At 46.8% G+C, this 23,709-nt stretch overlaps 1 protein-coding gene and 1 non-coding gene across 2 annotated transcripts in view; both read left to right on the top strand.

Moving 5' to 3' along the window:
* Nucleotides 1-2,852: 2,852 nt before the first annotated feature.
* LOC126248197 (lysosomal acid phosphatase-like) overlaps nt 2,853-23,709 on the top strand; it is a 211,705-nt gene continuing 190,848 nt past the window's right edge. The window contains exon 1 of the mRNA XM_049948993.1: nt 2,853-3,046. Coding sequence (XP_049804950.1) covers nt 2,894-3,046 — 153 coding nt within the window. The 5' untranslated portion in view covers nt 2,853-2,893. The remainder of the gene's footprint in view (nt 3,047-23,709) is intronic.
* Nucleotides 7,946-8,020, top strand: Trnal-caa (transfer RNA leucine (anticodon CAA)). Its single transcript has one exon. It is a non-coding gene; the product is annotated as a tRNA-Leu (tRNA).

Raw genomic sequence — 23,709 nt, 5'->3', positions numbered from 1 at the left:
ATGCATTGTATTATGATACAAATATTACTAGTACGGGTTTTACACTTCAGTATATGTTGCTAGCTGCTTACAAAAGCCGGCCGAAGTGGCCGCGCGGTTCTGGCGCTGCAGTCTGGAACCGCGAGACCGCTACGGTCGCAGGTTCGAATCCTGCCTCGGGCATGGATGTGTGTGATGTCCTTAGGTTAGTTAGGTTTAACTAGTTCTAAGTTCTAGGGGACTAATGACCTCAGCAGTTGAGTCCCATAGTGCTCAGAGCCATTTGAACCATTTTGAGCTTACAAAAGGTAAACAGCTAGAGGTGAATATTTAATACATAATTAAAAACTTTTTGTAAGTTACAGAATGCCATAGTCGTTACACACCAAGAAGAACAATATTTTTGCAGGAAGATAAATTATTGTCTTTCTTTTTTTTGTGCCAGGACATCCTGGAAATTTTGGAAGAAAAGGTTTTGCGTTGACTCAGTTAACGCCAGTTTAAATCGACAGTTTAAATCACAGTCGCAGTTCGTCATCCACAATGGATATACCGAAATCAGAGTCGTTTTGGAAACGGTCCAAACATAGTTGACAAATTTTGTTTCACACTTGCTTTTGGTCACCATTAGACTATCATGGCACTTACCTTGCACAGAACTGTCTCATTTTTAATTTTTCATGTTTAGTACGTACTCATTCTTCTGGTACATCGCCGCGCGGGATTAGCCGAGCGGTCTCAGGCGCTGCAGTCATGGACTGTGCGGCGGGTCCCGGCGGAGGTTCGAGTCCTCCCTCGGGCATGGGTGTGTGTGTGTTTGTCCTTAGGATAATTTAGGTTAAGTAGTGCGTAAGCTTAGGGACTGATGACCTTAGCAGTTAAGTCCCATAAGATTTCACACACATTTGAACATTTTTTTCTGGTACATCCATGGCGTCAACTTTAATCGCCGGTCGCCCACTATCATAGTATGCACATTCTCGACAATTTCATCTGTAGTTGAAATTGTCGGTCCTCCTCCACGAGTACCAACGAGTATCATCTTCAATAGAAATATGCCCAGATTTAAAGTCAGTGCTCAAGTTCCGTACTTGCACAAAATAATAATGAATTAAGGACGTATTGCACTGATTGACTGTTCCGTCCGTTCTTGGGGAATATTTTACACATTACGAATGAAACACTGACAACAGTGGTGTAATATTCTACAATATTTATTATTTGAACTGGTTGTCGGCTGTTGCGCCGTCGTCAGGTAGTAAGTATCTTATCTTTGTACCTGATGATGGCCTAACAGCCGAAAACTGGCTCGTGTAAAAATAATAAACATTCTAGAATATTACACCAGTGTTGTGCGTGTTTCATTCCTAATTAAGGATGGATCCGCCTTTTTGCAAGTACACAGTTATTATTTTGCTTTAAGACGCAAACATGTTTCACCACAGTTGTGGCTTCCTAAGTAGGGCCGGCCGAAGTGGCCGTGCGGTTAAAGGCGCTGCAGTCTGGAACCGCAAGACCGCTATGGTCGCAGGTTCGAATCCTGCCTCGGGCATGGATGTTTGTGATGTCTTTAGGTTAGTTAGGTTTAACTAGTTCTAAGTTCTAGGGGACTAATGACCTCAGCAGTTGAGTCCCATAGTGCTCAGAGCCATTTGAACCATTTTCCTAAGTAGGTTTTTTCTTATATTTTACACTGTGTATGTCCTGCAGCTACCAACTGAAATCAGTGACAAGGCTAAATTACTACATGTCATCACTGCTGTATTTGTTTTGTTCTGTGCTGTGGCTGGTTCGTATTTGTGTGCCAAACGTGTTTTTGTTGTTTTTGTGTTGTTGGACTGATGTTTTCTCCTCCTCATTTGTGAATACTGAGTCTAATTATATGTTGCTGTTACTTGAATACACGTTTCACTGCACAAATAGAAACGTAAATTTTTGCTGTGAAACGTGTGTCCAAATCACAGCAACATAAAAAGATGCAGTATTCACAAATGAGCAGGAGAAAACACCAGACCAACGACAGAAGACAACAAAAACACGTTTGGCACCCAAGTACGAGCCAGCCACGGCTGAGGACAAGCCAAATGCAGCAGTGATGAAGTGGTTAACTAATTTAGCCTTGTGGCTGATTTCAATTGGTAGCCACTGGACGCACACAATGTAAAATAAAAGAAAAAAAAGTCCGCATCTCGTGGTCGTGCGGTAGCGTTCTCGCTTCCCACGCCCGGGTTCCCGGGTTCGATTCCCGGCGGAGTCAGGGATTTTCTCTGCCTCGTGATGGCTGGGTGTTGTGTGCTGTCCTTAGGTTAGTTAGGTTTAAGTAGTTCTAAGTTCTAGGGGACTGATGACCATAGATGTTAAGTCCCATAGTGCTCAGAGCCATTTGAACCATTTTGAAAAGAAAAAAGCGCACTTAGGATGCCACTACTGTGGGTATTAAAGCAAAACAATAATTGTGTACCAATCCTTCATTCATTAATATAAAAGCATATAGGATGAATCTTCATCAGCTTGAGGTAAATTTCTGGCGAGGTGGATAAACCGTTCAAACTGCTGAATTTTTGGACAGCGCGGCATTCTAGCTTATGACACTCGCATGCCAACATTTAAAAAGCCGTATGAACTAGTGCATTTCGCTTTGTGTTATTGCGCAACATAACGAAAACCGGACTGTCATTGGTATGAGCGAAATCTGTGAGCAAGATAAAGAAATTTTCATCTTACTCTTGTCACCCTGAACCTCCGCACCAGGAAAGAATGCGGGCTTCTGGTTGTAAGTTCGTAAACAGTCGGCGTCGCACCTAGTCAGCGCTCGAGCCTACTGATTCGGGCAACCGCCGTCGGAGCGCTGCCGTCAGCTGTGAGAAGCCAACGCTGGCAGTGGGTCGTCAGCTGACGCGCAGCGAGGTCGGAAATGCCTGGAGGTCGGCTGCCGTGTCAGCGCAGGACGCTACGTGTGGTGGGGCTGACTTGCCTGGGCGCCACTGTCGCAGTTGTGTTCGCGCTCTCCATCTCCCTTGGGCGCACGGAGAAGCAATCCTCCAGTTCGTTGAAACTCGTGTCTATTGTGAGTACCTATGTTACTCAGCACGCACTCGGATATTCGCTTGAGATAATCAAAATGAATCATAGTCTTAAGTGACTGAAAGTTTCTACAGGCGTACGTAACTGCATGCTTGACGAGTATTCATAATCAGACGTCTTGCACAAGCGTGTACAAATCCCTCTCGCCTTCACACGGCTCAAACATGCTTGCACTAGCATCAGTTCGTATGTGAAATGCGACTAACTCACCTGGGGAGGCCACGACATTCGGATATCGAGTGTACTTCAAACTTTGTATTCTTTTAGAAGTCCATCAGGGCAACTTAATTTGCAAGTAGCAACGCGTACTACTTACGCGACTTCGAGAAAATCGCAAGAGAAATTTCACGCGTCAGTGCTGTACCTACCGGCGCGTTGCGTCCCTGAACAAGAGTGGGCAGCTGTCATTTTCTCAGCGTTCAAGCTCCGTTATCGGGGTCGCTGGATCGAGTCCTGCTAGTGGTTTTTTTATTTATATTTATTTCAGTACTACTCACATTAATTCGTACATAGCACAATTGAAAGAAAACATGATGTAGACACGTGTATCTGCGGGAACGTTTCTTGATTTTCCAATGTTGTTTGGCTATTTGCTAACTTCTCTTACCACAACAAAAATTATATTTATAATTATCGACAAGTAAATGACCCAACCCATAATGTTTTCCTGAAAATGTATGCCTGTCGCGATTTCCGAAATCCTTTGTACCTGCAATCGAGTAAGGCAGCGAGGACTGCTTTACACCTGAACATTTCGATCCACAGACACAGGTTTCGAGGAGGAGAGATAGGCTTGGAAAGCCAAAGTCATACATCGATACATAAAGGTGTACGTGACTTTATTCAATAATACAACGCGTTACAATATGCCAGACCGTGAAGATAATTTACGATTACTCGCCGGATGTGCTTTCGACATTACAAAGTGCAGCATAACATTTTTCATACAAACCCGGGAAACAAATGAAAACGGCATCTACTGCATCGAATGGAATGTAATTACCCCGCACACACAAGAAATCTTCAGAGTTTCCAAGGAGAAACAAAGCTCGTTGATACTTTGTAAAACTTCTTTCTTCCGATAATTTGGATGCAAACCATGAGTAAGGTAACATTTTCGTAAATATAGGCGCCGGGAATTGGCGATGTACGACTGAATGTATTGTAATAGCATCCTCACTAGAAACAATTTTTCGTTCGTTGTGAATCAACTATCAACAAGTTTTAAGGCGCTTGATTAAGTTTTTAACGTGCCAATAGGAATAAAAGTCGCATAATATTTATGATAATAAAAAGTAGTCAACAGCGAAATAACGTTGGAAATTCAATAAAAGTTCAAGCAAATATGTGCGTCTTTTCATCATAGTACCTTTCAAATGTAATATGCACGAAATAATATGACTAGTGTTGGAGAAAAATATAAATTTAAAAAACCGTTAGCGGGACTCGATTCAGCGATCCACCGGTTGAGGTAAGCCGGCCGTTGTGGCCGAGCGGTTCTAGGCGCTTCAGTCTGGAACCGTGCAACCGCGACGGTTGCAGGTTCGAATCCCGCCTCGGGCATGGATGTGTGAGATATCCTTAGGTTAGTTAGGTTTAAGTAGTTCTAAGTTCTAGGGGACTGATGACCTCAGACGTTAAGTCCCATAGTGCTCAGAGCCATTTGAACCATTTTGAACCGGTTGAGGAACTTGAACGCTTACCACAACCGCCGTCATCGCGTGCTTAGGGTCGAAACGCCTCGGTACTTCTCTTGCGATTTTCTTCAAATCTCCTAAGTAGTACGCCATACTGCTTGCACATTATTTTGTCCTAATCGTCTATTAAAAGTATACAAAGTCTGAAGTAAATCCATGATCTAACACATGGCCTCCCCTTGTCAGCTGATGATGTGCTCGCATGACTGGTGCAAGTTAGCGAATTATTTCACAAAGAGATGGAATTATCCGCACTGTGCTGGTTTCATTGGTGGAAAACAAGCAGAGAAGAGAGTCTGCAGCTACAGACGGCTCATTTGATTTTCAGTACAAACATACTCTGAGACTGGTTCTACTTGTCACAGCAGACTTAAATTACACATTTTTCGTGTTCGATCTGATGTTCTGTCGCACAAATGGCAGAATTTCGGATAGTGATGGTGGTCTTCGGAACAGAGAATCTCTCAGGGATTTCGCAGCACGCTTTAGAATTTTTCACACCGCTATAAATTTGGAAGTAGGTCCTATTCATAAAGTAATAAAAGGAACTGTTGCTTTACATACTTATTTAATGACCGATATGGGTCGAGCGTATGATCCTTGTGATTCTGTAGATTGTGATATCACATGATATTAAGTAATTCATGTTGGTATAGCATCCACAGCCGGCTCCAGAGACTTTTGCCACCCCGTGCGGAAATTTCAAGCGCCGCCCTCTCCCTTGCATTTTCAGACATCATCAACCATTTTTACAATGCAATTCATCCATGACGTCTTAATTTCACATATCACACTTCCTCAGACGTAGTTTTGACATGAATACGTCTTTAATACCAGAAACTGGTATGGAGCAATGGTCAGTGAGACAGAAGTGAAACGTTTACTACGAAATACTTTGATTTATAGGCATCCTGACTGGAAAATTAATTATACAACCAAAATTAAGTTATTTCACAAGTAGGGCCTGTAACTAACGTGTGTGTTCACTTTTTCTCGTTTCCTGAGCAGAGGGCAGCGTGCGGCGCAAGACTTGTAGCAAACAGCATACCTGAGTACTACACTGTCGACGGTATCGTCGCCGCTTCTACTGTACAAAGTGGAAGGTCATAGGACAGCGAGCGACGTACATATAATTGCTGTATTTGTTGAAAAAGAATGGTGAAAATTGCCAGTGCCTAGTCAGTGTGTCCGCAGTACATAGAGGAAAAACAGCTGCGGTCGAATATCGAAAAGGCGTGCTTTGCTACATGCCACCACCGTGACTTATGGCTCAAAACAAACAGTTTTGAAAGCACTTTCATTTATTGGAGAGGGAAGTAACAATTACATTCTAAAGTTATTGCAACGCAAACAGTATGAAACACGGCGTAACTGGATAAACAGTTTGTGCAATGTATTTTAATTGCTTCAGTCAAAATAAGGTCTGACAGGTCTTCTGTAATAACTTTAATATTGATGGCTATTACTTGTGGCTTCAACACTGAGAAAATAGGGAATACTTCAAAGAAGTTGCAGACTTAGGTGAAAAAAATAATTGAATGGATTGTGGCAAGAAATAGTGCAATGTAAATGGTGTTAATGGCAAATCAAGGAGAGGGAGTGGTGGCGAAGGATGCCATATTTCTTTCAGCGTGTAAACGTCTCTTAATAGCAACGTCTGGGTTAAAAAGAGTGTGTTATGTGACGGGTAGTGCATAATTTACCTATTCTTTCTCTATTTCAAAATATTTTTCTCAGCTGTATTTCTATAGGTATTTAAGGAATTTTCACGCCATCATATGTTGACATTTATCTTTCTCTTTATTACAAAGTTATTCGCATATCGGGAGGGTGGGGGGCTCTCGAGCTTGTTTAGATACATTTTAAGTTTTATGTAGACGTCTAGTAGAAATAGTGGCCAACATTGTTTGTAACAGTCTTTGCTACTTCGAAAGGCGCAACGAAGGTAACCAACTCTAGCGCATCCTTTGTCATCTGTTTTCACAATACTGTACACAGCTTCCAGTAGGGAACTAGATTCTGTGAACAATTTGTATTTCCAACTTTTTCTCACACTTCATTTATAAAAAACTTCATTGGGTTGTTTAACTACTCCTTTCGGAACTTTTCAAGCCGAGGATTTTGCCACCCCCCCACCCAAAAAAAAAAGAACTTCCGCCGTGGGCGGTGGCACGGTTCATCTCCATCCTCTCCGTCCACGTTAAATTATCTAAAGATGGGGGATTAATACTCCGAAATTGAAAACTATTAATATCGACACTCTCGCAGAGGGGGTACATCATTTACTGCAGTTTATAACTGCCACATACGCGTAGACTATGCGTTACAACATAAATAAGCTTAAAAATTTGCCCAAGGGCTGTGAAACGTGTTAAATCAGTTAGATTTCGTTAAAAAAAAGTCCAGACATGACTCATAAATTCGTTTTTTGGTCAACATACCACTAACGCGGCATTCATCTTGCACAAAGCTAACTCACAGTTCATTCCTCATGCAAAATAAGCCGAACTAGATCGTTTGAAATGCCTGTAGCGTCACCTATTCCAAATACCTATAATTGTTGAGACCGGATTGGTGCACTTTCTTGATATCCCCAACATACATTGCTACTTAAGAACCCGCTCTCCCCCCTCATTTGGATCCTCATAAAGACAACTGCGCCCACGTTTGAATTCTTAACTATTTTGATGGAGGACCCATGCCCTAGAAGCCTACGCCAAATTTTGGTGTACTGTGTGACCGTGAAGTCTTAGTGTAGTGTTAATCGGCCCCAGAAAAGGAATGAAACAAGATCGAAATGAAAGAAACACTCGAAGTATGCATAGCTGTTCAGCACAGTTCGATGTGGCTTCGATTTGTTGCCCTGCACATATCTAAACGATATTCTAGTTCCCAGAATGAAATTTTCACTCTACAGTGGAGTGTGCGCTGATACGGAACTTCCTGGCAGATTAACACTGTGTGCCGGATCCTGGACTCGAACTCGGGACCTTTACCTTTCGCGGGCAAGTGCTCTACCGACTGAGCTATCCAAGCACGACTCACAACCCGTCCTCACAGCTTTAATTCCGCCAGTATCTCGTCTCCTACCTTCTGCAAGTTTCGCAGGAGAACTTCTGTGAAGTTTGGAATGTAGGAGACGAGATACTGGCGGAATTAAAGCTGTGAGGACGGGTTGTGAGTCGTGCTTGGATAGCTCAGTCGGTAGAGCACTTGCCCGCAAAAGGCAAAGGTCCCGAGTTCGAGTCTCGGTCCGGCACACAGTGTTAATCTGCCAGGAAGTTTCGATATTCTAGTTCTTCCCACTCACGTGCAAGGACATCTGTTGTAAAAGAGTGAACAGCGTCTGCGATTCTGTTTTAAATGATTAATATCATTGATATGTTCACTTCACACACGTTGGTGCAAATAACCCCAAAAGTAAAAGTCTTACGGTGTTAGGTCCAGGGATCGTGGTGGCCATGACTTCAAACCACCCCTTTCTATCCTCCGCTGGGGAAATTTTGTATCCAGGAACTCACAAACATTGGTGGTGTAGTGTGGAGGGGCGCTGTATTAGTAAAAGATGACACCTTCTGGAAACTGTGGCACTCTAAGCAATTACAACATGTCAAGATAGTTGTCTGACGTCACAGTCTGCTCCGCAAATAAAAATGGACGTATAATTTTATCATGAATCAGGACACACCACAAGTTCACCTTAGGGGTCTTACGTTCGTACTCAGTGTAGACACTAGGATTTTCAGAAGCCCATATTCTGATGTTATAGCGATGAACAGAACGACAATCCCCCTGCGGGTTCGGGGGTTAGAATAGGCCCGCGGTATTCCTGCCTGTCGTAAGAGGCGACTAAAAGGAGTCTCAAATGTTTCGGCCTTATGTGATGGTCCCCTCTCGGGTTTGACCTCCATCTTTCTAAATTGTTCCGAAGAGCGAGCCAATTGGGGAAGAGCGCCTTACATGGTGCACTGTATCCGTCGTGCATTGAGACCTTTAGCCGACTTTTTCGTCGTTGCGATGGTGTCCCGCTCGTTTTCCGTCTCTTTGGCGAGGATACGTCACTGGGTGCGATTACCAGGCTGCACTCTGCAGTGTTGCTTTTAACTGCGACGACGACCTTGGACATTTTTGCACCTAAGATCCAGCACGGTAGCCAGTCCGTTGTGGTGGGGCCGCCATGTACCCTGTTGGTTGTAGCCCCCTGACAACACAGGAATCGCTCTACTGATGCCTGCGCCGTTAACTCCCCACGTATGCCAAGGAGTAGATGCCCGTCTCCCTGGGGCATCAGGACTCCCGGCAATGGACATCCTGACAGGTGGCTATTGCTGCGGCTGGGTGGCGCCCGTGGGGAAGGCCCTTCGTCGGAGTAGGTGGCATCAGGGCGGATGACCCGCAATGAAGCGTGGTACATCATCTCTCGCTGGCGGCCAGCCGCCAGCAGTCTCTAAGGGTTCTCGGGCTCAATTTAATGCTCAAAAGTACGATCCGAAAACGTTCCCCTCTCTGGCCACGCCGTGTGAGGAGCGTTAAGTCTCAGGATGGAGGTAATAGTTATTCGCCCCGATTCTTAGTTTGCACGAGAGCTGATGGGGAGTCTTTTCTATCCACAAAGCCTCAGTTCTTCGTCGAGCATTTAGAGGACAAGTTTGGGGAGGTGGAGGGCTTGTCCAAAATGCGCTCTGGGTCAGTACTGATACAAACGGAATCCTCCGCCCAGTCGCGCAGGTTACTTGCTTGTGACAAGTTGGGGGATGTTCACGTTACCATTACACCACATAAGAGTTTAAATATGGTCCAGGGAGTTATTTTCCATAGGGACCTACTTTTGCAGTCTGACGACGAGCTGCGCGCCAACTTAGAGCGTAGAGGTGTTCATTTCGTCCGGCGCGTTCATTGGGGTCCGAAGGACAATCAGGTTGCTACCGGTGCCTTCATCTTGGCCTTCGAGGGTGATACATTACCGGAGAAGGTCAAGGTGATGGTCTACCGTTGTGACCTATAGCCCTCTCCCGATGCGGTGCTTTAAGTGCTGGAAGTTCGGGCATATGTCCTCTCGCTGTACTTCTAGCGTCACATGTCGAGATTGTGGACGCCCATCACATCCCGATACTCCATGTGCCCCGCTTCCCATCTGTGTCAACTGCGGAGAGCATCACTCCCCTTGCTCGCCTGACTGCAAAGTCTTTCAGAAAGAGCGCAAAATCTTGGAATATAAGACCCTGGACCGGCTGACCTATACTGAGGCCAAAAAGAAATATGACCCTCCATCCTGTGAGAATGACATCTTCTTACGCAGCTGCTACAACAACTGTGCTAGCCCCATCAGTTTCGAGACTTCCAGCCAGCTCGATAAGTAGTACGACTCCTCCTGCCCCCTTGCCCGTGGGGGGCTCTACCCAACCGGTTGCTCCTGCACCACCTACCTCAGGAGCAAACTCCTCCCACCCATCGGGGACGTCCATCCCCGCTTCTCAGCCGGATAAGTGTCTAACTTCTTCGGCTACTCTCGCCCGTAAGAGTTCCCTTGGGACCCTCCCTTCCCAGGGTTCCACCAGCGGGAAGGATGACGGCCGACAGTGGCATAAGTCCTCACCAGCGGCTGGGCGTAGGGCTTCACGATCCTCCTCCCGTCCCGGAGACTGAATTGGTGAAGCCTTCCCAGCCGGTGAAACCCAAGGTTCAGCGAGAGAAGTCCAAGAGAAAGACCTCTAAAGCCAAAGAACTTGCGGTGGCACCAACCCCACCGCACCATTCGCGCTCTGCGTCTGAGGATGAGGTCGAGATTCTAGCGTCCGCTGAGGACCTTGATCTCGCTGGTCCCTCAGACGCCATGGATGCCACTTGTACGGGTGCTGAATCGGTGGCAGTGAGTGAACAAGCGGCGTAAATTGCCTTCCCAGTCCTTTCACGCGTCTCTCAGCCATGGACAATATCATCCTCCAGTGGAACTGCAGCGGTTTCTTCCACCATCTAGCTGAGCTCAGACAACTTATCAGCCTTCACCCTTTCTTCTGCATTGCTCTTCAGGAAACTTGGTTTCCAGCAATGCGAACCCCCACCCTCCGTGGCTATCGGGGTTGTTATAAGAACCGGGCAGCATATGAAAGGGTGTCTGGTGGCGTCTGCCTCTATGTCCTTCACACTCTACACAGCGAGTCTGTCCCTCTCCAAACACCTTTAGAGGCTGTCGCTGTTCGGGTGTGGACGCCACAGGCTGTTACCGTCTGCAGTCTTTACCTTCCACCGGATGGTGATGTCTCGCAGCATGTCCTGGCTGCGCTGATAGCCCAATTGCCGCCACCTTTCTTGCTATTGGGCGACTTCAACGCACATAACCCTCTGTGGGGTGGGTCAGTGGCAACAGGTCGAGGCGCCACCATTGAGCATTTATTGTCGCAGCTCGATCTCTCGATTTTAAATGATGGTGCCTTAACACACTTCAGTGTGGCGCATGGCACATACTCCGCCATTGACCTTTCAATCTGTAGCCCTAGCCTCTTACCGTCTGTCCAATGGAGTGTGCATGACGACCTGAGTGGTAGTGACCACTTTCCGATCTTTCTGTCACTACCACAGCGTCTCTCTTCTGGGCGCCCTAGCAGATGGGCTATGAATAAAGCTGACTGGGACTTGTTCTCCTCCACTACCGCTCTTGAGCCTCTCTCTAATGATGACATTGATGCGGTGGTTCAATCGGTCACCACCGGCATCGTTACTGCCGCCGAATCTGCCATTCCCCGTTCCTCTGGGTCCCCTCGGCGGCGGACTGTGCCGTGGTGGTCGCCTGAGATCGCTGAAGCGATTAAAGATCGCCGGCGGGCGCTCCAGCGTCACAAGCGACATCCCTCCATAGCCCACCTTATCGCGTTCAAACGGCTGCGTGCGCGGGCCCGCCTCCTTATCCGCCAAGGCAAGAAGGTGTGCTGGGAGCGGTATGTGTCCACCATTGGCCTCCATGTCACTCCATCGCAGGTCTGGGCCAAGATTCGACGCGTCTACGGCTATCAGACCCCTGTCAGCGTCCCTGCACTCTCACTGAATGGAGAAGTTTCTACTGACTCCGACGTCATTGCCACCAGCTTAGCAGAGCATTTTGCTCTGAGTTCCGCTTCTGCGAACTACCCCTAGGCCTTCCGCTCCATCAAAGAGCGGATGAAACGTCGGAGCCTTTCTTTTCACATCCACACTTCTGAATACTACAATGCTCCATTCAGTGAGTGGGAATTTCACAGTGCCCTTGCCGCTTGCCCTGATACCGCTCCTGGGCCCGATCGCATCCACTGTCAGATGCTGAAACACCTTTCAGTGGACTGCAAGCGACGCCTCCTCGACCTTTACAACCGCATTTGGGTCGAGGGTGAGTTTCCGTCGCAATGGCGAGAAAGTATTGTTATCCCCATTCTGAAACCTGGGAAGAACCCTTTGGAGGTGGACAGCTACCGCCCCATTAGCCTCACCAACGTTCTTTGCAAGCTTCTCGAACGGATGGTGAGCCGGCGCTTGAATTGGGTACTGGAGTCGCGGGGCCTTCTGGCTCCGTCTCAGGGTGGGATCCGTAAAGGCCGCTCCGCCGCCGACAATCTGGTGAGCCTGGAGTCGGCCATTCGTACCGCCTTTGCCCGCCGTCAGCACCTGTTCGCTGTCTTTTTCGACATGCGGAAGGCGTACGATACGACATGGCGTCATCACATCCTCTCTACGCTTCATGGATGGGGTCTTCGGGGCCCTCTGCCGATCTTTATCCGCAATTTCCTGTCGTATCGTACCTTCCGCGTGAAAGTCGCAGCCTCATATAGTTCCTCCCACGTCCAGGAGAACGGCGTGCCTTAGGGTTCTGTTTTAAGTGTCTGCCTGTTTTTAATAGCCATTAACGGGCTCGCTACGGCCGTGGGAAGTTCTGTTTCCGCTTCCCTGTATGCTGACGACTTCTGCCTTTACTACAGCTCTATTGGCATTGCAGCTGTTGAACGTCAGCTACAGGGCGCATTCCGCAAGGCGCAGTCCTGGGCTGTAGCTCATGGGTTCCAGTTTTCGGCAGCCAAGACCTGCATTATGCATTTCTGCCGGCGACGTACTGTCCACCCGGAGCCGCAGCTTTCTCTTAACGGCGAACTTCTTTCAGTGGTGGAATCACACAGGTTTTTGGGGGTGGTTTTCGATGCCCGGTTGACTTGGCTGCCTCATATCCGGCAGCTCAAACAGGCGTGTTGGCGGCATCTCAATGCTCTGCGATGTTTGAGCCACACCCGCTGGGACGCCGACCGATCTACCCTGTTCCGGCTCTACCAGGCTTTAATCCAGTGTCGTCTGGATTATGGGAGCCTGGCCTATGGCTCAGCTTCCCCACCTGCGTTGCGGGTGCTGGACCCAATCCTCCATAGCGGGATACGCCTTGCCACTGGTGCTTTCCGCACCAGCCCTGTGGACAGCATACTAGTGGAGGCAGGTGTCCCTCCACTGCGGTTACGACGCCAACAATTACTGGCTGCTTATGCTGCCCATGTTTTTAGCTTGCCCGGGCATCCAAATTACCGTGTCCTGTTCCCGCAGTCAGTCGTCCATCTGCCAGACCGTCGGCCCCGGTCGGGTTGTCCGATCGCCGTACGCGTCAAGGAGCTTCTCTCCGGGCTTGGGTTTTTCCCTGTTCCACCTCCTTTCCAGGCACCTTTGCGTACACCCCCGTGGTGTGTTCCTCGCCCTTGCCTTGGGCTCGACTTGGCACAGGGCTCGAAGGACTGAGTCCCTCCAGAGGCCTTCCACCGCCGCTTTTATTCCATCCTGGCCACGTATCAGGGCTCTGGAATTGTTGACACTGACGGTTCGATGGTTGCTGGTCGTGTCGGGTATGCGCTAACTCTAGGGGACCATTCCGAACAACGTTCCTTGCCGGATGGCTGCAGCGTTTACACTGCTGAGCTGGTTGCCATCTTTCGTGCCCTAGAGTATATCCGCTCCTGCTCAGGTGAGTCCTTCGTTATCTGTAGCGATTCCCTGAGCGGTTTACGAGCTCTCGACCAGTGTTTCCCTCGTTCTCGTCTGGTGATGGCTATCCATGAGTCCCTGAATACTCTTGCGCGTTGCGGCCGCTCTGTGGTCTTCGTGTGGACCCCAGGCCATGTTGGGATACCTGGCAATGAGAATGTTGACCGCCTGGCGAAAGAGGCCACTAGTAAATCATCTCTGGAGATTGGCCTCCCGGAGACTGATTTGCGGGCAGTCTTACACCGCGAAGTTCTTTCGGTTTGGGACGCTGAATGGCGCAATCTGCCCACGCCCAACAAACTCCGTCCAATCAAGGCGACGACGACTGTGTGGCTGTCGTCCATACGGGTCTCCCGCAAGGAGTCTGTTGTCCTCTGCCGGCTGCGCATTTGGCACATTCGGCTTACGCACGGCCACTTATTGCGCCGTGAGGACGCGCCTCTATGTCGCTGCGGCTCCGTTTTCTCTGTGGTCCATATTTTATTGGAGTGTGCGCATTTAGCTGTGCTCAGGCAGTCGTTCGCACTGCCTGACACGCTCCCTGCCCTTTTAACAGATGACTCTGCTGCGGCTGACTTAGTTTTACGTTTTATTCGGGCAGGGGGTTTTTATCATTTAATCTAAGTGTTTCTGTTTTCTCTTATAGTTTTGTGTTGATTCTGGCCTTTGGCCTCCGGTTTTAAACGGATTTTTTAATGTGTTTCAAGTGGTTGGCTTTTCCTTTTTTATTTCTATGGTCGGCCAACCACCGTCACACTCTGTGTGATTTTAGTTCGTTTTGTCTGGTCTTTGTCTCAGTTTCTCTTGTTCTATGTCGTCTGTGCTCTCTTCTGTTAATCGTTTTTATTCTCTTTGGTTGTTTTTAGTACTTGGAAAAAGGGGCCGATGACCGTAGCAGTCTGGTCCCTTTAATCCCACAAACCAACCAACCAGAACGACAAACATTAAATGTAGCCTCATTTCCTAAACACAATCTTCTTCATAAATGACTCATCACAGTCGATCTCGTTAAGCATATCTGTAACAACCACGAATCGTTTGGGTCTATCAGTCGATTCGATAACGTGCAGATGTAGTATTTTTTAGGTCTAATTCTCGAGCACACGCACGCACTGATTTTTTGGGGCTCCTTATGTAGTTATCCCACATAGCTCTTACAGAGTCGTCACTTACTGGAGGCCTACCAGAACGGGGTTGTCCAACAAACAGTCGGTATCATTTAACTGCTTATCCCAACCATTAATGTTACTTCTATGTGGTGGCTCTTCGTTGTACACGCGACAACATTCACGTTGAACATTGATTACGGATTCGAATTTACCAAGCCACAGAACATAATGAACGTTCCTCTGTACCGCCCACATATCGACTGACGTGGCCTGATACGCTGTTGTCACACGATTCGTTGTGATGCATCATTTTCGCACGCATACCATTGAACAGCATTGTACAGAAACTCTTTGCAGTACTGTCCAATGCGGGGCAAATTTCAAACTTTCGTTTCTGTTAACTACAGCAACGGTTCATATCTACACCATGACTCTAGGGACGCACTGTATTTCTGTTCTCGATAAATCCTTCAACGCAATGATTGATTTTTTGGCCGAAATCTGCTCCAGAGTATCCACTGGAACAAAACTTGCACGACTATTTTAAAACAATTCTACTGACTAAATTCACACTTGACTTTAATGATTCCTAAATACGTATCAGCACACCAAGAACGTAATTTATAGCATCAGCATCATCTCCTCTGTGCCAGGCGGAGAAATTTTTACCTTGCCCTCGTAATGAAGCGGAGGCTGCAAAACATTCGGTTTCCGGATTTTTAGAATGGTTTCTAAAGAGCGGATTTGGTGGAAAAATAGGCAATACATATTTTCGCGCAACTTTTTGCTTCCTTATTTTGGGGTAATAAATGGCTCTGAGCACTATGGGACTTAACATCTGTGGTCATCAGTCACCTAGAACTTAGAACTACTTAAACCTAACTAACCTATGGACATCACACACATCCATGCCCGAGGCAGGATTCGAGCCTGCGACCGTAGCGGTCACGCGGTTCCAGACTGAAGCGTATAGAACCGCACGGCTACACCGGCCGGCTTTGGGGCAATACTCTTACAATAAATTTGAAATTTATGTTTCGATATTCCTCATACTGTTCACTAATTATCAAATGTATACTACGCCCGTATCAAGTGATAACGAACTGTTTCTGGCTTAGATTGCGAATGAGAAGTTGTCACAACTATGCCTGCAAATTTGAAGCAATCTCTTTATTGAAATAACAGTAATATTGTTTATAGTTCGAAGCGCCAGAATAGCCGCAGGTAATCTCTGGACAATATTTCTATGCATTTTTGTCTTTCAAATAGTAACAGCTGCATTTAAAAAAGTGGCACTGTGTCCACCGTTTCTGCTACCACACCTTGACTTTATAAAAATAAATTGAAGAGGCCGGATTTAGCTGTAGCTTATTGATAGTTATGATCATAGTGATGACTTTTATAACTGGTATCGGCAGGTAAAAAGTCATTTTCAGATCTATATTACTTTTAGTTACATCTTTAACGTATCAACGCAGCTGTATGAATGTATGACGTCGACAGTTTGCAGCTGCGGAATGACTCAGTATATACAGGGTGTATCATAATTAATGGCGCAAACGCATACAATTGAAAGTACACAATACTAGAAGCAAACAAGCCTCACTAAACAACATAGGGTCGAAAATGCATACCTTAAGACCTACGAGCAATTTTTCGTCTTCGATACTGTGAAGAGAATCTCTCCTACTGCAAGCTCTTTGCTTTCCATATTTTGAGAAGTGATAATATGGACCAAACAAGGAAAAAAGTCCATTAAACATGTGCTCTAAAATGCATACCTTTAGAGCTACGATCAGTTGTCCATTAGAAGAGTTGCATTCCAAAGTACCGAAGATGAACAAGTGCTCATAACTTTTAAAGAATGCATTTTAGAGCACATGTTTACTGGACATTTTTTTCTTCCTTGTTCCATATTATCACTTCCCAAAATATGGAAAGCAAAGAGCTTGCAGTAGAAGAGAATTGCTTCACAGTATCGAAGATGAAAAATTGCTTGTAGATCTTTAAGGTATGCATTTTCAACTCAATGTTTACTGAGACACTTTTGCTTATAGTATCGTGTACTTTCAGCTGTTTGCGTTTACGCCATTAATTATTATACGCCCTGTAAATGACAAACATGAAAAAGAACCTGCAAACGATTACCATTGGAAACCGGCCGTAAAACTTGATTAATGTTGTTAAGACTTCATGTTTAATTACAAAAAATGATGGCTAGATGGTTGATTCGGGGAAGGGGACCAAACAGCGAGGTCATCGGATGAGGGAAGGATGGTGAAGGAAGTCAGCCGTGTCCTTTCAAAGGAATCATCCCGGCATTTGCCTGAAGCGATTTAGGGAAATCAAGGAAAACTTAAATCAGGATGATCGGACGCGGATTTGAACCGTCTTCCTCCCGAATGCGAGTCCAATGAGCCCAGTGTGCCAACTCGTTCGGTCAAAAAAATGACCGCTGTCTTTCTCGATTAGACATATGCCGATCTTGATCCTAGGGACTTTTCTATGTTCTTTCTTCGGTTGAAAGCTACTTATTTTTGTATGCCACCATTTGCGTGTCATTTTTCAAATTCAGTCTCTTTGGCAAAGTGAATAGTTTGATATAGTGTGGGCAGAGGTAGGTAACACTTCGTATATCCATGACCTGTGGTAGCTGTCGTACGATCCAAAATACTAGTTAAATCTCACATGTCCAGAAAAAAAAATTGTTTGGATTTGCATTTCAAACAAGTGTTAACTGGAATAATGATGAAAGTCACATCATCAGACCTATGCGAAAAAATTTTTGAGTCATATTTCATAAAATTTCTTTGAAGCTGTACAAATAGACATGAGAGAGAGAAAACTTGTATTTTGTAGAAAGGAACAGACCCAGATATCGTCTGCCTGTTTTGTCAGATATGCATGTCTGGGGAAAGTTGTACGTCTTCTCTCAATGTACATTGTCTTAAAAATTTAATAACGTGTGTGTGCGCTTCGCATCTTTAGCAATACACTGCCACTATATCGAACAACCGGCTCTTGTTCTCTCACCTTTCATGTCGCCGTGCTCTACTGATTCTAGGAAAATGCAGATTGAAATAAATTTTTGGGCCTTGATTATTAAACAGAATTCTACATCAATAATCGTCCATTTTGATACACAGTTCCCTGAAAGAAAGCGAAATTTTTCGCCATCACCAAATTAACTTCCATCTGTTTTCGACTGTTTGCATAAGATAGCAATGTTAAAGTCAGAAGGTATTTATTTCGCTGTACACATTTTCAGGGCGAATAAAAGCCACAGCGAAAAACAAAAATAAGTTGCTCGCAGTATTACGAACAGAAGCGGTACCAGTTTTTAGCAGGTAAAGAAAGCCGCGCACAGCTCCCCGAGGGCGATCTACACACGCTCTTAAGTTCTATTCACACAGGAGGAAATGGTTTAGATAGCAGCTGACAGTTACATGAAGCTAATATGAACGTCAAAGGAAAACACGAGGCTTCCACTTTCTGTATGTGCGTGACATAAACACTGTTCGTTCTTAAGTACAATGGTCACTAATACGACTTTTCAGTACAACTTTAATTATTTCAATTATTTCAGTGTTCCACAATAGTTGTGAGTAGAATTGCGCTCTACTGAAACTAAGTTTCAGTAGTTTTACTACAACATATAAATGACGTAGTAAATGGTGAGATTACTGGTAGCATTCGTAGGGAAAAAAACAAATTCATGATTAAGACAGGAACTGGGAGCCGACGACTTTTTATTTTTTTGGTTGTATGTTTTACGCATAATTAGAACCGCACATCATTCACTGTTAGCCCAATGTGTATTTTATATCTTTACAGAATATAAATTGCATTTTATAAGTAATAAAAATTAGTTAAGCGTGTGTAACTTCTGCTCTCTTATGCAACCAAAGCAATTAATTTTGATGCAAACACAGTTACATGAATATGCATAAAAATTCTTATTATTATAGTTTTTACTTAGTAGAACGTCCTTTACAATGATCAAAGGCAAGAGGTTCTGTTATTATTTATAAATACGAAAGTTGTTTATGAATAACAGAAACATGTTTTATGTAAACTCGACGAAGTATTGAAGCGATGATTGATATACGAGGGTTATTCGGAAAGTAAAGAACGATCGGTCGCGAAATGGAAACCACAGTGGAAATCTGATGTAGTTTTGTACAGGTGTCTTGGGCAGTGTCTCTAGTACGCCCGTCGATCGCATTACGTCGTTCTTTTTAGTTCTGAGTACACAGGGAGCACATAAAGATACCTAGAACAGTAGTGTCTTCCGCCAGGTACGAGCGCCTTGTGAGAAATTCCGCCTGAAGCTGTGCAGCCAACATTACATAACTGTCGTGCATTTTCTTCTTAAAGACAATCCTCAGCTGCATTCTGAAGGGGCAATAAAGATGCTCCTGCATCGTTTTCAATTGGAAATGTTTGATTACCCGCAATACAGCCCGTAAATGTCTCCCTCTGGGTTTCATCTCTGCTCACATGGATAGCTGGCTATGGAGACAACAGACAATGAGCTATAGGCCAACGTAGAGAATTGGCGTAAAACACTGGCTGCTGCCTTCTATAATGGGGTTACTGAAAAGTTGGTACAACGCTACGACAAACGTCTGTCGGATCGGCAACTATGGATATAAGTAGCTGGAAGTTGAAGGTAACTGTTGCAAATAAAACAGTTTTGATTTTCACTGTGGTTTCCATTTCGCGACCTATCGTTCCTTTTTTTCCGAATAGCCCTCGTATTTTTGTTTTGTTGTCTTAATTTTCTCTTTTCTTGCGCTATGTCATAAACCTGAATCGTTGTTTTATTTTTACATCATCGTCCCTCTGTTTCGCGCTACAATTCAATAATTTTCGAATAAAAACTGAATTACCAACTTCATGATTGCTTCAATTTGTTTGGTGCTGAGTTCCTATGGGACTAACACACACACACACACACACACACACACACACACACACACACACACACACACACACACACCCGAGGGAGGACTCGAACTTCCGACGGCGGGAGCCGCGCTAACCGTGACAAGGCGCCGTAGACCGCACAGCTACGCAACGCGGCATGGTTGCTTGAAGTCTCTGGATGTATCCCGTCAACCGATCTCTTCTCTTAGTCAAATTACGCCATAAATTTCTTTCCTCCCAAATTAGATTTGGTACCTCTTGATTAGTTACCCGAACTACCCATCAGCATTCTTCGCTAGCTTCCCATTTCAGAAGCTTTTATTCCCTTCTTAATGTGCTGATTATCGTACACGTTTCGTTTCCGTAAAATGTTGCCAACTTCAAATTCTCTCAAAAACTAGTTTCTAATACATTTGTGTTAGATATTAAGATGTTTCTCTCTTTCAGAAATTATCATTTACCTGTAGCCAGTCTGCCTTTGATATCTTTTCTACTTTGGCCATCGTCAGTCACATTACTCCACAAACAGTGAAACTCGTTTACTGCTTACGTTTTCTCGTTTCCTAACTAAATTCCTTGGACATGACATGAGTTAATTTGCTTGCATTTTACTGCCCTTGTTTTATTTCTGCTGATATTTATCTTGTAACCTTTTTTTCAAGATAGAACCCATTCCATTCAACGGATCTCCTAAGTCCTTTGCCCTGTTTGACAGAATTGCAATGTCATCGACAAACTTCGTATTATTTATACTGACGAGCCTAAACAATATGACCATCTGCTTAATAGCTTGTTTGTTCATCTTTGGAGCGAAAGGCATCACTGATTCTGCGTATCACGGATCCGACAGTTTGTTGGTAGGCTTGTGGAGGTATGTGGCATTATACACTCCTGGAAATGGAAAAAAGAACACATTGACACCGGTGTGTCAGACCCACCATACTTGCTCCGGACACTGCGAGAGGGCTGTACAAGCAATGATCACACGCACGGCACAGCGGACACACCAGGAACCGCGGTGTTGGCCGTCGAATGGCGCTAGCTGCGCAGCATTTGTGCACCGCCGCCGTCAGTGTCAGCCAGTTTGCCGTGGCATACGGAGCTCCATCGCAGTCTTTAACACTGGTAGCATGCCGCGACAGCGTGGACGTGAACCGTATGGGCAGTTGACGGACTTGGAGCGAGGGCGTATAGTGGGCATGCGGGAGGCCGGGTGAACGTACCGCCAAATTGCTCAACACGTGGGGCGTGAGGTCTCCACAGTACATCGATGTTGTCGCCAGTGGTCGGCGGAAGGTGCACGTGCCCGTCGACCTGGGACAGGACCGCAGCGACGCACGGATGCACGCCAAGACCGTAGGATCCTACGCAGTGCCGTGGGGGACCGCACCGCCACTTCCCAGCAAATTAGGGACACTGTTGCTCCTGGGGTATCGGCGAGGACCATTCGCAACCGTCTCCATGAAGCTGGGCTACGGTCCTGCACACCGTTAGGCCGTCTTCCGCTCACGCCCCAACATCGTGCAGCCCGCCTCCAGTGGTGTCGCGACAGGCGTGAATGGAGGGACGAATGGAGACGTGTCGTCTTCAGCGATGAGAGTCGCTTCTGCCTTGGTGCCAATGATGGTCGTATGCGTGTTTGGCGCCGTGCAGGTGAGCGCCACAATCAGGACTGCATACGACCGAGGCACACAGGGCCAACACCCGGCATCATGGTGTGGGGAGCGATCTCCTACACTGGCCGTACACCACTGTTGATCGTCGAGGGGACACTGAATAGTGCACGGTACATCCAAACCGTCATCGAACCCATCGTTCTACCATTCCTAGACCGGCAAGGGAACTTGCTGTTCCAACAGGACAATGCACGTCCGCATGTATCCCGTGCCACCCAACGTGCTCTAGAAGGTGTAAGTCAACTACCCTGGCCAGCAAGATCCCCGGATCTGTCCCCCATTGAGCATGTTTGGGACTGGATGAAGCGTCGTCTCACGCGGTCTGCACGTCCAGCACGAACGCTGGTCCAACTGAGGCGCCAGGTGGAAATGACATGGCAAGCCGTTCCACAGGACTACATCCAGCATATCTACGATCGTCTCCATGGGAGAATAGCAGCCTGCATTGCTGCGAAAGGTGGATATACACTGTACTAGTGCCGACATTGTGCATGCTCTGTTGCCTGTGTCTATGTGCCTGTGGTTCTGTCAGTGTGATCATGTGATGTATCTGACCCCAGGAATGTGTCAATAAAGTTTCCCCTTCCTGGGACAATGAATTCACGGTGTTCTTATTTCAATTTCCAGGAGTGTATGTCTACGTACGGGTCACGTAATTCGTGGAAATAACGGACCATTGATTTGCGTACGCGTTGATGGCACCCGATAGCGACCCAAATGTGTTGCATAGGATCTATATCAGGCAAATCATACATCAACGTAAGTTCACTATAGAGCTCCTCAAATCAGTGTATCATGGTTCTGGCTCCGAGACACGTACAATTATACTGCTGAAAGGTGACATCGCAGTAGGGGAAGACATCAAGCGAGAAGCGATACAGGTGGTTCGCAGCTGTCAGCATGTCTTCTATTACTACCACAGGTCCCTACCCCTTGCGGGTCCGGGGTAAGAATAGGCCCGAGGTATTCCTGCCTGTCGTAAGAGGCGACTAAAAGGAGTTTCAACCGTTTCGGGCTTCCATGTGATGGTCCCCCTTGGGGTTCGACCTCCATTTTTCAAAATTCTACATAAGTACAAGCCTTTTGGGGAAAGACGCCTTACGTGGTGTACCACTGGTCCTCAGTGCACTAAGACCTTGGCACTCAGCATTGTACCGGCGTTGTAACCATACCCACTATTCCTCAAATTGGGCCTCAACGCCTGATGGGTTGTACAAGTTACGCCCATAGTGCGTCCCCATCTGCACCTACGATCATGATGGACTTTCCATGGCACCAGAAATCCAGCACAGTAGCCAGCCCATTGTGGTGGGGTCGTCATGTACCCTCTAGGTTGTAGCCCCCAGACAACACAGGGATCGTACTGCCGATACCTGAGCTGCACCCTCCCCACGTCGGCCAAGGAGTAGATGCCCGTCTCCTTGGGGCATCAGGACTCCCAGCAATGGTCATCCTGCCAGGTGGCCCTTGCTGAGGCTGGGTGGCGCCTGTGGGGAGAGCCCCTGGTCGGAGTGGGTGGTATCGGGGCGGACGTTTCGCAGATGAAACGTCAACACATATCAGGTCGCTCTGCGGCCGAGTCTTTCAAACGGGAAGGTACTGTCTCTAGTTCTGGTTCTCCTGCCCTTTCCCCCTTGGCCACTCCTTGGGAGGAGGGACAGGCCCGCCGGCTTGGGGCGAAGTACTTCCCCCGCTATTTGGTCTGTTCTCGAACCGATGGGGGGACGTTCGCCGCTTCCAAGCCCATGTTCTTTGTTCAGCACATTGAGGACATCTTCGGGGAAATCGAGGCTCTCAGTAAGATGCGTTCCGGGTCCGTTCTTATAAAGACCACCTCCGCCACACAGTCGGCGGCGCTCCAGGCGTGCGACCGCCTAGGGGATATCCCAGTGTCCATTGTCCCGCATCTGGCACTAAATAGGATGCAGGGGGTTATTTTTCATCGGGACCTCCTGCTGCAATCTGATGAGGAGCTCAGGGCCAACCTGTAGCGCCGAGGCGTGCATTTCGTCCGGCGAGTCCAGCGCGGCCCCAAAGACCATCGCATCGACACCGGGGCCTTTATCTTCGCCTTCGAGGGGGACGTTCTCCCGGAGAAGGTAAAGGTGATGTGCTACCGGTGCGAAGTGCGACCTTACGTCCCGCCTCCTATGCGCTGTTTTTGGTGTTTGCGCTTTGGGCACATGTCGTCACGGTGTGAGGCTGAGCCCCTTTGTAGCGATTGTGGACGTCCTCTTCGTGAGGAACATA

This window comes from Schistocerca nitens, chromosome 3 (genome assembly GCF_023898315.1).
Source record: "Schistocerca nitens isolate TAMUIC-IGC-003100 chromosome 3, iqSchNite1.1, whole genome shotgun sequence".
Lineage (NCBI taxonomy): Eukaryota > Metazoa > Arthropoda > Insecta > Orthoptera > Acrididae > Schistocerca > Schistocerca nitens.
This window is presented reverse-complemented; position numbering and strand designations above follow the sequence as displayed.